The 15222-nt window shown below is 44.4% G+C and overlaps 1 protein-coding gene across 2 annotated transcripts in view; it reads right to left on the bottom strand.

Moving 5' to 3' along the window:
* The window catches only part of NELL2 (neural EGFL like 2), a 235310-nt gene extending 220680 nt beyond the window's left edge, over window positions 1-14630 (bottom strand). Inside the window, exons 1-3 of one of the 2 annotated variants that reach the window (XM_083182659.1) lie at window positions 14315-14629; window positions 14057-14182; window positions 13552-13680 (exon numbers count right to left, since the gene is read on the bottom strand). In XM_083182659.1, the coding sequence (XP_083038785.1) occupies window positions 13552-13680; window positions 14057-14105 (178 nt within the window). In that variant the 5' untranslated portion in view covers window positions 14106-14182; window positions 14315-14629. Of the gene's footprint in view, window positions 1-13551; window positions 13681-14056 lie in introns of both variants that reach the window. The other variant, XM_083182657.1, reaches the window with a different exon arrangement.
* Window positions 14631-15222: the final 592 nt, after the last annotated feature.

Raw genomic sequence — 15222 nt, 5'->3', positions numbered from 1 at the left:
TGTATTTGGGAAAATGTATTCTGTCCATACCTTTCAGTTCCCTCGGCACTAACACAAACATAGAGTTTAGATTAATGACTGAATTATTCTCATTTCTGAGCCTTCATACATACAGTATGTAGATTGGGTTGTGCTGTTTCCATAGCATAAATTCCTGTCACATTTGGAGCCAGTTTGCTTCCTCTTTCTTTTTATAACGTGTGTTTGTTATTCATTTATTCACTTACTAGACTCAAAAAAAATATCTATACATTGCTGTGCACATCATAAGGCTGTATACAGGTACACTGAGCAATCTCTGCACAATCTGGAGACAGAATAACTGACATTTAGGAGTACAGTGACAGGAGGTCACCGGTACGATATGGTTACTATAACCATCAGTGCTGCAGCTGTAGTGCCATAATGCTACCGTTTCACCTACTATTGTATTTTAAAGCAACCAATACATGAGATAGATGTAACATCATCAATCTAATAGGCAGACCCACATTTTCTCCTCTGAAAGCCAGTATATGTTCAGTGTTTCTATATTTCATCCAGCCAGCTATGTGACATGCTTATGGGTAAAAAAAACAGAAATTTAGTGTCCATATTGGAATTTCTGTCTTCAAACACAATCCGTGCAGAATACTCAGTAACTAAGATTCAATTTATTTTTCTCTCTAATGTGGGGTACACACCACGACGACCCGCTCACGATGCACATTGTGAGCGGGTCGTCAGTGTTTCTTCCGACCTGCTCACAATGACGCGGGGGGGCACGACCCGCTCACGATGTGCACCGTGAGTGGGTCCGATCCGATGGCGACCCGCACCCGGCAGTATGGTCGTTATTCAGATCCTACCTGCTGCAGGTAGGATCTGAACAACGACCGACCGACCCGCGGGACCGCGCATCGGATCGGTATCGGTCCACACCAGGACAGAAAAGGGCCCAATCAGCACACAATCTACATCCAATTGGTCGGAATTGGATCTCGATTGAGGGGATCGGGCCCTAGTTGTCCTGGTGTGTACCAGGCATAATGCTGGTCATACTTTAGACCAACTTTCCTCCAACTGTGGTACCCTGTAATTGGGGTACCCCTTTTTGTGTCACAAAACCATGGACGGCCAGCGATGCCCTTACCTAGGGTGACCAACTCATCCCTTTAATCCGGGACACATATTAATTACACAGGTTCTGTGGCTGGCTTTCATCTGGTTTTAAACTGCCACACCTCAAGACTCCATTTCACCTGGTTTTAAACTGCCACAGAACCTGTGTAATTAATATGTGTCCCGGATTAAAGGGATGAGTTGGTCACCCTACCCTTACCCCACATGGGGGCCTAAAGCACGGGCCTCGGGGGGTTGCTAGGCAACCACCCTCACTGCAGCCACCTCAACACTAGGAACTTTAGGACCCAGTGTCTAGAAAGCAGAGGGTGTTGTCTGATTGGTACTCTGGGAGGCACCAAACGGGAAGGCAGAATTGTGGTTTTGGCCAAGCAGAGGAGTGAGGAGAGCACGGACAAGCAAGCTCAGCGGGATGGCAGCACGCGGCCGGGAGAGAGAGAGAAAGAGAGACAGTGGGCAGCAGACGGAGGCATGCAGGTGATGCGGCGGCCAAGAGACCACGTCACACTCCGCCCACCAGAGATCCAGCACAGCAAGGCCGCAGCAGGCTGCCAGTGACCAGGCGGTGATTGATTTACAGCTGGGATTAAGGAGCCACGCACCGAGCACCAGAGGGCAAGCTGTCATGACTGGTGGGAACCAGCAACAGCATACCCTCCAACATGACCCATTCCATTTGGTACACAATGCTCTGTTCCTGGATGTCCCTGGTAATGTATGATTGCCAGCACCTGTGTTGAAACACCCTTCTCTTCAATTACCTAGTTCCACACAGGTGCTGGCAATCATACATTACCAGGGACGTCCAGGAACAGAGCATTGTGTACCGAATGGAATGGGTCATGTGGGAGGGTATGCAACAGCAGCTGATAGCCAGGTACCCTGCACCCCTCAAACGGCTGAATGACTTTCCCCATTGTGGTCCCCTGCCACTGACATGGTCATCCAGCCCTATTCATCCCACAGTCACCCACCTTCCATTAGACTGCCGCTACCCCGGCGCCTTTGTAGTCATTACCTTTGCCCCTCTTTTAATGACTGCCTTTAACCCATCTTCATTGGTGGGGTAATTGCCCTGTGAATTTCTACAGAAGCCAAGTCCCTAGAGAGGCCCTATTCAAACTCCTAGTATAAATTCTGCTAAAAACCTTGACAACTAGCCATCCGGCAATTATAAATGAGGGCACTCCCAGTTCTTTGCTTCTTAATATTGCACCACAGTTCTGCAGTGCAGCCACATTCACACTGGCTTAAACCCTTTTTCAGCTATCTTCCAACAGAGTCGCCTGTTAACCATAGTTGCCTTTGGATTGCAGCTATAGCATACAATTATTACTGAAGGAGACTTTCCTTTTAGTGAAGTTACATTCAGCTTTGGCATTGTGCCAGCACTCACCTTGGATTACATTATTTTATTAGTTTTACTCCAAGTTACGGTGCATCTAGGCCAAAGGTACCTCACATATAGTGTACTACGCAGTTCAGGGACTCAGTCTCTTAAGCCAGGACACTTATTATTGTATCGAACCAGACACACTGTACTGTTGTCATTTCCTTAGAGAACATTGCATGGTATCCTTTATTGTAGATCTTCTTTATTACCAATTGAAACCGATCGTAGTGTGTCATAATTGTTTAGTGATACTTTGGTGCAGCATACCGTGTGAATTGCGACCCACGGTGACAGGGTCCCATCGCGCACGATATCCTCTTTACAAATCATATATGTCATTCATTGTATTTGTTGCTTGAAATGGTGAATCATCATTACTGCACAGTGTATTGTGTGAAGTGTGGCCAGCGGTGTCACAGTGGCCCCATCGCGCACAATATCATTCTAGGCGAAGCATTCTTGAAGTCTCATTGTCATTTAACCTTTCTTATAGCTGTGATCCGTGACTATTTTGGGCGCATAATAAAACCTTTTATCACCATCCTCAAGTGTGGTGACAGCATTGTGTGGTTGTGTCTTGGGGTATTGTTTTCCCGGGGTCCTTCTGTCCCTCCGCCCTCAGAACAGCAGGCGAGTGAAGCAGACAGGTCGTAGACAGGCGGTGCTAAGACAGGAACAAGAGTACCAGGTATCGGTCACACACCTGCACGCAGTCTGACAACATCAAACAACCATCCAACTGACCACCCGTCCAACTAATCTGTCCAACTAAAACACCACCCCACAAACTTAACCAACTTTTCATCAGACTGGCCAACTACTCTCCATCTTCTGATGTTACAGAAGTAGGCATAATCCTGCAGGATTTGAATATTTTGAAGATGCCGAGACACAGACGCTGACACAATGGCAGGCGCTGACACGCAGACCTGAAATACGCAGGTACACATGAACACACACACACAGGGCCGCTGAGAGGGTGGGGGAGCAGGTACTAATTACCCGGGCGGAGGCTTGCTGGAGGGGGCCCGGTCTGGCCCCCTCCCTCCTTCCCTCCCAAGCAGCAGCACACACCTACAGCATGTGCTGTGATGACAGCAGGCTTAGGATGAGCGTTTCATTGACAGCGTGAGAGCTCATGTTGAGCATTCTGTCAGCACAGCACATGCTGTAGGTGTGTGCTGCTGAGGTGGTGGTGGGGAGGAACATCATTTGAGTTTTTTTCCACCCACCTTAAAATTTGGGGGGCGTGGCCTAATCATGGTAGGCCATGCCTCCCACGATTATGCCCCACCTCCAAAATTTTACCGGGCCAGGCATACCTCTCGGCATACATACATACATGCACAATGCTGGACTGGTGACATCACCTGAAACAGATGATTTTTAAATATAACCTTTAATATAATTGTGTTAACAGTGTCTTAAAAGACATGATTGGATATTTAAAAAGATATATAAAGGGTGTATCACCATTGATATAAACCAGCCCCGTTAAAAAAAAATCTCAGAGTTCGGCTGGGATACCACTCGGCTGCCAACCTCTGAGGCTTCAACATCTGGCCCCTTAACTATTGGGGATCCAATTAAATACCATATAAAAAGAACATAAGTGCCCAGCGCTCCTGGTGTTCCCAACACAATTATAAAACACCAAAAGGTGAATAATGAAAGAGGATTTCACCATATAAATAGAACGTCCTTATATGACCAATTTAGGTATTTCCTGTAGATCAAATGAACTGGACAGTATGGTTCCTCTCCATTAGGGCTTGTGGAGATAAAAGAAACACACACAATAGTGCAGACCATCTTATATTCAAACGGTATACGGTCGTTAGGTCGACAGCACTAATGCCGACATGCACTGGGTCGATCGCTGAAGATCGACATGGGCCAATGTTGACACAAGCTTACATCAACAGTTTCATTAGGTCGACATGGGCAAGGTCGACAGTCAAAAGTTTGACATGGGGTTTTTCACTTATTTTGTGCGGACAGGAGGTATTTCATTCCATACCATCCACTATGACGTGGAAAGAGAGAAAAAAATAGTGTGCCAAGTGTAACAAGGTACTGTGCCTGAAGCATTCATGTCAAAATTTGTGACAAAAAAAAGTGAAAAACCCCATATCGACCTAATGACCCTGTCGACCTAAGCCCATGTCAACCTTCTGAGGTGTCGACCTTGGCCAATGTCGACCTTCAGTGATTGACCCAATGCATGTCGTCCCTATGAACCATACCCATTCAAACAGATTAATTAAATAATACAGATTAATTAAAGAGCGCATGAACCAAATTCCTAAAGGCAAATCTGCAACCGTGGAATTGTCCTGTACTGTCCAACCTCAGTTCCGGACCTGATAGCTAGCTGGCTGACCCCCAATAGATATTCGGATTAAACCGGGGATAGCTTTCTTGTGTATGAAGCCATAGGCGAGAACGCTATCCCATGTTTAAATCTGGTTAAGACACTACAGGACAAATCCATGGTTGCAGTTTTGCCGTGGGGATTTGGTTCATGCGCTTTTTAATTCATCTGTATTGTAAATCTCCATCTTCATTCAATTCTTTGACTATAAGATGGTCTGCACTATTGTGTGTTTTTGTTTTGTCTTCACAAGCCCTAATGGAGAGGACCCATACTGTCCATTTGACTTAGGAGTTAATTTGATATACAGGACATACCTCTATTGGTCATATAAGGACGTTATATTTGTATCGTGATATCCTCTGCCATTAATCACCTTTGGTGTTTTATATAAATAATTGTATTGGAAACACCAGGGTCGCTGGACACGTATGTTCTTCTTATGTTGGGTGAAATGTAATAGGATGAGAGATTCATAAAGTGAGAGATTTGGTAAAAAGGTTTTTTTTAAAGCGGCAATCATTTACTCGGCAAAATCAAACTGGTTTTGCAGTGTAAATGATTGCCGCTTTAAAAAACTGGAGATTTCTTACCAAAATCTCTCACTTTCTGAATCTCTCATCTTATTAAATTTCACCTGTTATGTTTCTTTTGTGTGTGAGTGCACATGTACATGTATTCGCTACATAAAGTGTTAAGCGGCATCTGCTATTATTAAGAGCACTAGCACTGTTATTTATATATATATATATATATATATATATATATATATATATATATATATATATATATATATATATATATATATATCTGATCCAGCTAAATGTCATTTGGTAATATGTATGTGGTTTTAATTTTCAATCGTAAAAAGGGATAATTACCTTCTAAAAAGTTACATATAACCCTTTATAGAAGCTCATATATCCACGTATAAGGTTGTAATGGAGAAAGAGCACCCAATTGGAAAAGATAAAGATAACTATACAGCAGTATAATGTATAATCAGAAGCAGATTTTTCACAAGTTAACCCAGGCGCCTTCTTAGGGTCCAGCATAGTATAAAGATATACTGGCCATCCAAAACATTCCCATAAGATCTTTGAGTGACTGCCACATGACATCATGACATTGCATGGACCTGCCAACCCTCCCAAAGTCCCTTTGATGTTCGTCGATCAGATAAAAAAAAAAAACATTTCTACAGACAAAATGGTTTTATGTTTTGCGGAAGGCCCCAAACTGGTATCTTAGCTAGAGCCCCATGAGGTCTACATCCCCCTATGCGGATAATTATTAGTGGCTGTATAGGAGAAGCTGTAAGCAGACACTGACAGTCAGTGTCCATCTCCATCATTCAGTTGGAGGAAAGTCCCCCATAAACCAGAATGATAAGTTGGTAAAAATAAAACAGGTTTGATTTTCTTTCCAACTAGTTGGAGCAACCGGTTTTGTCCTTTTTTCACCATGGACCTTATTCAGATTCATTCCTGTCCTCCGTGCATTCGCAAAGGACCAATGTGCAGACGAAGGGTGCGTGCACCCACGGCGACCTTTCGGTGGGGTTTGGGGGGGGGGGGGAGGGAAGGGGGGGGGCACCGGGAAGCCCCATTAGCGTTCTCAGTCTAATGAGGCCTTGACGAAATGCGGTGGGTGGGCAGCTGACATCCGGTGACTGTCCTCGCACAGGGTGCCTGAAGTTTAGAGCTGCTATATAGGTGTCTCTGATCTGCGATCGCTGGAGAAATCATTCAATGGTCGGCGACCATCAAATGATTTCTCCCCGCCTGCGAATGGATGATTATGTAAATCATCCATTCACAGCTGTACAAGGGGGGGGACTCCCAAGGCTGCAAAATTCACAGCCTTGCGAGTCAATCAGAATAAGGTCCCATGTGGGAGCAAACAGCTGATAATCGTTTGCTCCCTGCACTAGACACATGATCATTCCATGACCTGGCCAGCAATAGAATGGATTTCCCCTGTACAGAAAAATGTTCTTGCACAGTCATGGCACAACCTAGAACATTTCAGTAACAGTCAAATAAATACAAAACAATAGATTAAGTTTGTTTGTATGCAAATATATTCCACAACTCTCAAGGGGAAGCTGACAAATTTACACAGTCAAAAAATAAAGCTATTAGACCACATAGCGTCAACTTGAGAAAGCAATAAATATTGGAAACATATTTGGGGGGCTCTAGACAATTGTGTGGCTGATATTCAGACCTTTTGAATATTTTCAAAATAGCATTTTTGATCTTTTTACCAAATACACAGTATTAAAAAAAATGCTATACATTACAAATCAGACCCACGCAATGCCTGGTGACCCTGTATATATAGATATTGCTACCATATTTTCAGTATGTGTGGGGTACTGTATGTCATTAGACTGAGCTCCATTCCCACTACTAGAGTATGTAGCTATAGAGAATAAAAGAATCATTTCTGAATACTATTAGAAATGTTGGTATGGAAAGATGGATATTGGGCAATATCTGGGGCCAAATGTAACAGGGTGTTAAAATCAGAAAGTGAGAGATTTTGGGAGAGGTTTCCTATTTTTTTAAAGCAGCAATCACACTGAAAATCAGGTTGATTTTGCTACAGTATGTAAATGATTGCAGCTTTTCCCCTTGAGTGGTGGGTTTTCCTGGGGCAGGACAAACCTACCAGGGCAGATTTGTCCTGCACCAGCAAAACCCACCACAGATCATAGGAGCCCACCCCTGCGCCCCCCTAACCTTCGCTCCGGCGTAGGCTGAGCTCCCTGCCGCCGCTGCCCCAGCCACCGGTCACAGCAGTGACCTCAGGCGGCAGGCTTAGGGATGTTCGCAGCAGCTCGGGAGCACTCAGGAGTCTGAACTCCTGAGTGCACCTGAGTCCCCCCAAGCCGCCCCCTACATCACTGCTGCAAAATGAATGGCGGCTGGGGGAGCGGCAGGGGTTAGTAGACCTCCGGCGTACGAATGTAATAGGGTGTGAGAATTAGAAAGTGAGAGGTTTACCATTTTTTTTAACCCCTTGGGTGGTATGCCCGGAAATCTTATGGGACAGCCCGCTGCGGCATATTTCCGGGCATACCTGGAGTCTATTTACTAAGCCATGGAGAGAGATAATGTGGACAGAGATAAAATATCAGCCAGCCAGCTCCTAACTGCAATGTTACTGTCTGTCTTTGGAAACTGACAGGAGCCTATTTGCTTGTACTTTATCTCTGTCCACTTACTCTGTCCAATGCTTAGTAAATTGGGGATACGGTCATTAGGACAACAGTGTCTAGGTTGACAGTCAAAAGGTCAACCACTATTGGTCAACAGTCAAAAGGTCAACATGCATTAAACCATGGGTCTTCAAACTGCGGCCCTCCAGATGTTGTGAAACTACATGTCCCAGCATGCATTGCCACATTTTTTTCCTATAAGAGCATGCCAAAACTGTCAGGGCATGCTGGGACATGTAGTTCCACAACATCTGGAGGTCCACAGTTTGAAGACCCATGCATTAGACTGACGTGATCAAAAGGTCCACATGGGTTGTTCATGTTTTTTTACCCCCCCCCCCCAAAAAAAAGACTTGTGGAGGGGGAATATAATAGTGTGCTCAGCACGGCAAGGCACCGTGCCCAATGTACCACGTGTGGAGATGCGGTACACTTATATGACCTACTTATATGACTTACCTCGACCGAAAAACTAAAAAGCATGTTCTCGTGTCGACATTATGACCAAGTTGACCAAATGCATGTGTCAACCTTTAGACCTAAAGGTAACCTTTAATACCTGTAAATAGACCCCCCCCCCCCCCCCCATTACATTTATAGTATTTTAGTATATAAGCCACTTCCAAATCGTACCAAATCAGAGGAAATCATGTTGGCTTTACGCCTGACCATTTGTATGGCACACACATATAGGACTATGATTTACTCTATTAAGGATTATTATTACAACACAGTCTGGTGTTAATATAGAAAAATATCCTGAGGCAACTTGGCTAGAAAATCAATAATGTACCACGATATTAATGGCAAACATCATAGCACTCTAAACAAATGCCTTCCTACAGCATAAGAAATCACACTGGTTAGCATTCTTTGCTGAGAACAAATGAACGAGTTAGCAGAGAAACACTTTATATCACTTATACAAAGAGAAAACAGTGGTCAATCAGCAAACCCTGCATAGCAGTATTCAGTGTGTCCTTGGTCGGCGTGACTAATACATGACATATTTCTGTTATACACTTTATACAGTAGTGCCAAGCATAAAATAAAATATACAGTAAATATGAAGGTTTAGTATGCGGCACACATAACCTTGGATGAAAAGATATGGTGCCATATATAGTCATTTTGTACCACTCACCTACTCTGTCGCAGACAGAACGAAATGAAGGACCGACACTCAATGCTGTTTTAAAGAAAAATGAAGCTGTAATCCAACATACAGTAGGTAGAGGTAATGTCCACCAAGCAGCATCCGTTTCAGTCATGCTAATGGCTATCATCAGGGGCATCAGTGAAACGGATGACTTAGGGTCTGTATTACCCATATCTATGCTTAATTAAAACTCCTCTTTTTGTCACTACACACAACATTGAGTGCCTATCCCTCATTAGTTATTAGGGGTAATTCACAGTAGACTGCAACCCTCCTGTGATGAAGTCCTGCTACTTTTTCTATTTGACATTGCTGTGGCATTTAAATGCACCCTGTCTCACAACTCTTGCACAAAAGTGCTTGCTAACACTTTTGTGCAAGATCCCACTGCTGCACAAGATCTCACTGCCATAAAGTGTGCCTGGTGCCGCCCATATTCGGCCAGGTGAAAGATTCATCAGCAATTGATTTCTCCCCTCAGTTCTGGTGGTGAAGTTCACTGACCGGAAGGAAATGGAGGTCAGTGGTACTATTTGCACGTGTATGGATCTTTGGGTTGACCAAATTAAGGTCAACATATATTGGGTCGACCTCGGAAGGTCGGCAGCCCTTAAGTCGACACAGACAGAAGGTCAACATGCCTAAGGTTGACAGGGTCAAAAGGTTGGCACAAGCAATATGTTTTTTTTATCCAAATGACAACATAGTTGACATGGACACCATATCGGTGCACCATGTGTGTTGTGCACACTTCGGGCACACTTGCTACGCTATAGTCTCCCTCCACGCCTTAGTGGATGGTAGGGAATGAAATAACATGGAAGAGACAAGGGTTATTGTGAAATGGGAGCACAATGAATTATAAAGGTGCTGCCTACTAAAACATGAAGGCGATACACCACCTCCTGTAGCCACCTGTAGCCAAGAACATTTACAAGAGAATGTTTAGTTGGGTGCAACCTTCATAAAAGATATTCAATAAGTTCAAAGTAATTTCATAATAATAATAAGTCTCATATGGACAACAACGTCCTTTCTGGAATATACAGAATGACATATAATTCACCATTTTGTTGGAGAGTGATAAAATGGACAGATTTAAAGTAGCAACCAACCAGTTCTGTTATTTTTCAAACACCACCTGTAACATGGCAGTTAGGAGCTGATTTACTAAAACTTTGGGGGTTATAAAGATATCACCGACTGGCTGCGAATTCGCAGGCCGGCCTATTTTCGATTGACTACATATGCGCACGGATCATAGTGCACATGCAACAGGGCCTTTCAGCAATAAAATCCAGCGATCATCTTGTTTGCTGACCGTGTGCAAGTTGATTGACAGGAGGCAGGCATTTAGGGGTGGCACCTGCCCATTTACTGGGAGTGTCAGGGAAAACACAGGTGTACCTGGGCAATTTCCGGGAGGGTCTGTGAAAAAAGCTCTGGCCCTGAACAGCCAGTTTCTGTCTCAGTCACCAAGTAGGTCCTGGGCTACGCACAGACTACACACACAGAAAAATAACATTCCATGCTGAGGGATTGCTGTGAATTTGCAGGTATTTGAAGGGGCTGCAAAATTTTCACAGCTCATTCGCAGGCTTGCTCCCAGGTGAATTTCACTCTAGTGTGGCGGCTATCTGTTTGCAGGGGGATGCAGTTTAAATCCTGGCGGTCGGGATCCCGGCGTTCAAAATCCCGACGCCGAAATCCCAACACTTTCTCCCCCCGTGGGTGTCCACGACACCCTCGGAGGGAGAATAAATTAGTGTGCCGAGCGTAGCGAGGCACCGGGCCCGCTGAGTGGCGAGCGCAGCGAGCCCACAAGGGGGGGGGGGGGCGATTCACGTCCCCCCCTTGTCGGTATTTCGGCGTTCGGGATTTTGAACGCCGGGATCCCGACCGCCGGCTTTTCATGCCGAATCCGTTTGCAGGGCTTTGCTTTTTAGCAGCCCTGCAATCAGGTCTAAATAACCTTCTTTATCTCTCTGCAAGGCTAAAGGCCCCAATACACTAGTACAACTTGTCATAACGACACGGGACTGCGCATCGGGTTGGATGGGATGTCAAACACATACAATTTGGGCCGAGATCAGGTGAAATCGTTCCAAATCGGATAAGTGTATAGGTACCTTAAGTATATATCTTACATGATTGCTTTGTTGAGACTAAAGATGTGTATACACTGTGCAATATGGTCGCTGAGCGGTTTTGACTTATTATGGCATACCCTCCAACATGACCCATTGCATTCGGTACACAATGCTCTGCTCCTGGACTTCCCAGGTAATGTAGGATTGCCAACACCAGTGGGGAGCACCAGAAGGGTGTTTCAACACAGGTGCTGGCAATCATACATTACCAGGGATGTCCAGGAACAGAGCATTGTGTACCGAATGCAATGGGTCATGTTGGAGGGAATGTTATGGTTCAGTGACCATATCGCACAGTGTACCTTTTTATTTTTTTAAGCAACTTTCCAGTTTGGACTGAAAAGTCAGCACTAAAAAGTCTCAATTGCAGGAGCATGCTCCTACGACCAGTGTCCAGTGACCAGTACAGGGCTGGATGCGGGAGTGTGCTTTTAGCGATATCCTCTTTAACACACGCAAAAACGTGGGCTTTATGGTCACCTTGGGGGAAAAAAAAAAAATCATGTTTTTGCTACAGTATGTTACTTGTGTGTGTGTTTGGCTGCTGCAGCCCAGTTTTCATCACAAGTATGTGGCTGCTTTTGGGGATTCGGCTTTGCCTGCTGGAGGCTAATTGGATAGTCCCCGGTGAGCCAATCTACTTAGATACATTGTTTTCATATCACAAGCATTTTATTGAGAGATACAAATGTTTCACATCTGTATTTCCTTCCGTACTAAATTGGAAATACCATTTTAGCACATACAGTATATGCTTTACCCAACTGATAACAGCTATCATCAGTTGTATAATGAGCAATAGTTTCTATAGGAAAATTATTGTAACCTATTTAAGTACTACAAAGCAAAGCGTACTAGAGGGACGTAATGATGTCAGCATTAGGTATATTTGTACAAACATTCCGATGACATAGCTTACAGTAGACACAGAACTAATGGGGACAGTACAGCCTCATAAACACATCTGTTCTCCATCTTGTATATAGGGTTTAGTCGCACCTGCAGCATAGCTAAATGAAATATACACCTGTGCTAGTGATTGGGGGTGGCCTAAAACTAATTTTTTTTTTTTAGTATGGATGGTTGGATTGTATGTGTTGTTAGGTGCTGTTAATTCAAACATTTCTTTTGTTAATGTTTTGTAATATATATAGACTTACATGCATATTACAAAACATTAACAAAAGAAATGTTTGAATTAACAGCACTGTTTTGAAAAAAACAAATAATTCACCATAGCTGCATCTCTTGGGCACATGAAATAGAGTCAAGCAACTTTCACAAACCAATTCCGTTTCCTGCACAAGACGCAGGTTCCCAGCAGCATTAATCTCCCTGATCAGGGTAGTGTGCCTTATTATTCATTGCTTCCCTAGACTCAAATCAGCCATCTGCCAGCCTCGGTCCTGCTGTACATTAATTAAGGGGCCATCAATCAGTAAAAAAGCCAGCGGTTGCAGAAGAGCCCTGACACATGAGTGGGGAAAGCTGGTAGTTAGGGTGGATGATGTGCTCAGCAGAGAATCACATATCGTCTAATTGGAAACTTACAGCAAAAATCAGTTGTTGAATATAAAAGCTGTCCTTGCTGGGCAGTGTTATACCTAATGAATAGTATTCTTCACACTATGCAGTAATAGAACAGTTTAATGATCTGATCCAACCTGCAGAGCAACACAGCTACTGTATATAGCCACCAAGCCATATCCAAGAGGCTATAATTTTCCTTCATTATAGGTATCCAAAATCTCAGAGCTATATTTATCTCTGCACAGCATGGTCTGGCACAGGCTAGATAAGGCTGAAGTCAGATGTATATTATTGCTTGTGTTTATTTCTGCATAATAATGTGGATTGATGTGGTCCCCATAAGCACCACACTGTAGACTAGACATACTGTACAAGTTCCCATGCACTGTACTGTGGCCAGTGCAGGGTTGGAAAGATATAGCAGAGAGAAAAGGGAGGTCCCTGCCTCCTGCTAATGGTCATTAATAAAGCATTAACATATGTAGGGACAGACAAAGGGCAGTCAAAGGCGTGCACACTGGCAAGGTGATTACATCAGGTGGCTGGCTGTGTGTCCTGAGGTGATGTGTGCACACCAGTCCTGATCAGGGGGAATACCTTGAAAGAGGAAGGCTTTGCTTCTGTTGTGAAGTCCTGGAACCTGCTGCACTCCAGGAGTGGCCTCCCCCAGCTGGAGCTCCTCTAGGATGTCAATCTGCAGGGAGGGGTCAACACCAAACCCTGAAACTGACATGAGAAAGGGAAAGGCACCAATTACACATTACACTGATGGAGATACATGTCTACTGTCTCCTGTGCTACCTCAGCGCCCAGTACCTGCTAGGAGCAGCAGTGGCTTTTTATAGAATAGAAAAATCCCCACCAGCACAGATCTGTAATGTAACCTACTTTTATAGGGATGCTTAAAACTTATAAGTTGTTCTATTGCTAATACCATTCAGTTTCATTCATTCGTCTACAATTTCCTCAGCCAATTATATATATATATATATATATATATATATATATATATATACATACATACATACACACTACACTCCCCCATATATAGGTTCCCTGTATCACCAACATTAAATAATAATGAAATAGATGGTTCTCTTACCTGGCTTGAGGCAGACGATAACGCAGAGGATGCCCACTATTAACTCCATGTTGGTGGGTATACAATCAGTCCATCTCCCTTTCTGCCTTCGGAAAGCTCCTGTGATCCCAATGAAGATGCTTCCTCCTAACATAAGACAGAGAGCCAGCAGATGAGCCAGCAACTTGGATTCCCTAAAGCTCGCATCATTCCTAAGCAGGCAGACCCAGCAGAGAGGAGGAACACTGGTTTAACCCAATAAGTGCAGCGCACCCTCACCACGACTTTAATCCGGAGCAGGACCAGCACAAATCCTCCGAACAGCAGCGATGTGCTGAGCGGCGTGGCAAGCCTCAGCTCGGGTCTCCTACAGACAATGGCTATAGGAGAGATGCTGAAACAGGGCACTCTAATTGCTACTCCAGGGATTTGAAGGAGGGGAGCAGGGACAGGCTGACATGTGCCTTTCCTTTCAGGGTATGAGCAGCAGCTGATCAGAGCACACTGCGCACAGCATTTCCCTGCTTAGCAGGGTGCTTACAGGTTGTGTGTCCTCTAATGATTGACAGGAGGTGGGCATTTACATGGATTGATGGGTAGAGCTGGGCATCCCTAAGATGAGTTGTGACTGCCTGCAGGGGGATAATGTTGCTGTAATGCTGTACCTGAACCTGCACTTTATGCTTTAGTACTGTTTGAGGATTTGTAACGGTACAATAGGGAAAGAACTGGCTGCGCTCATTAGGAGCTGTCACTGTATGGAGTGCACAGGCACAGCTGTCACTATGAGGAATAGAACATCTTCCATTCACCCCGAGAACTATTTGTAGAAATACTGGACACACTATTGATAGCCCACATTGATTTTCTAGGGAATGTCCTTCTCCCCCACCATTTACATAGGACTTCTCACTAGTCATTTATTACACACTCCATTTATGCACTTTTCAGGAGGAGGATATTTGTCAAAGCTTGGGGAGAGTGATGTGAGATAAAGGACCTTATTCTGATGAATTCGGTCCTCCGGATCGATGTTTTGTCTCTGCGCATGCGTGTTTCTGCGCATGTGCAGACACAGGGTGCGTGCACCCACAGCAAACTTTCGGTTTGCCGGGTGCATGCACCTTACACGCCGAGTTGTTTGGAAAAAATGGGAGGGTCACCGAAGGTGGCCCAAGGGCGCCTGA

This window comes from Crinia signifera, chromosome 4, assembly GCF_055691185.1.
Source record: "Crinia signifera chromosome 4, ASM5569118v1, whole genome shotgun sequence".
In the NCBI taxonomy this organism is placed as follows: Eukaryota; Metazoa; Chordata; class Amphibia; order Anura; family Myobatrachidae; genus Crinia; species Crinia signifera.
Note: the sequence above shows the minus strand (reverse complement) of the source record. Positions and strands in the feature narration are given on the sequence as shown.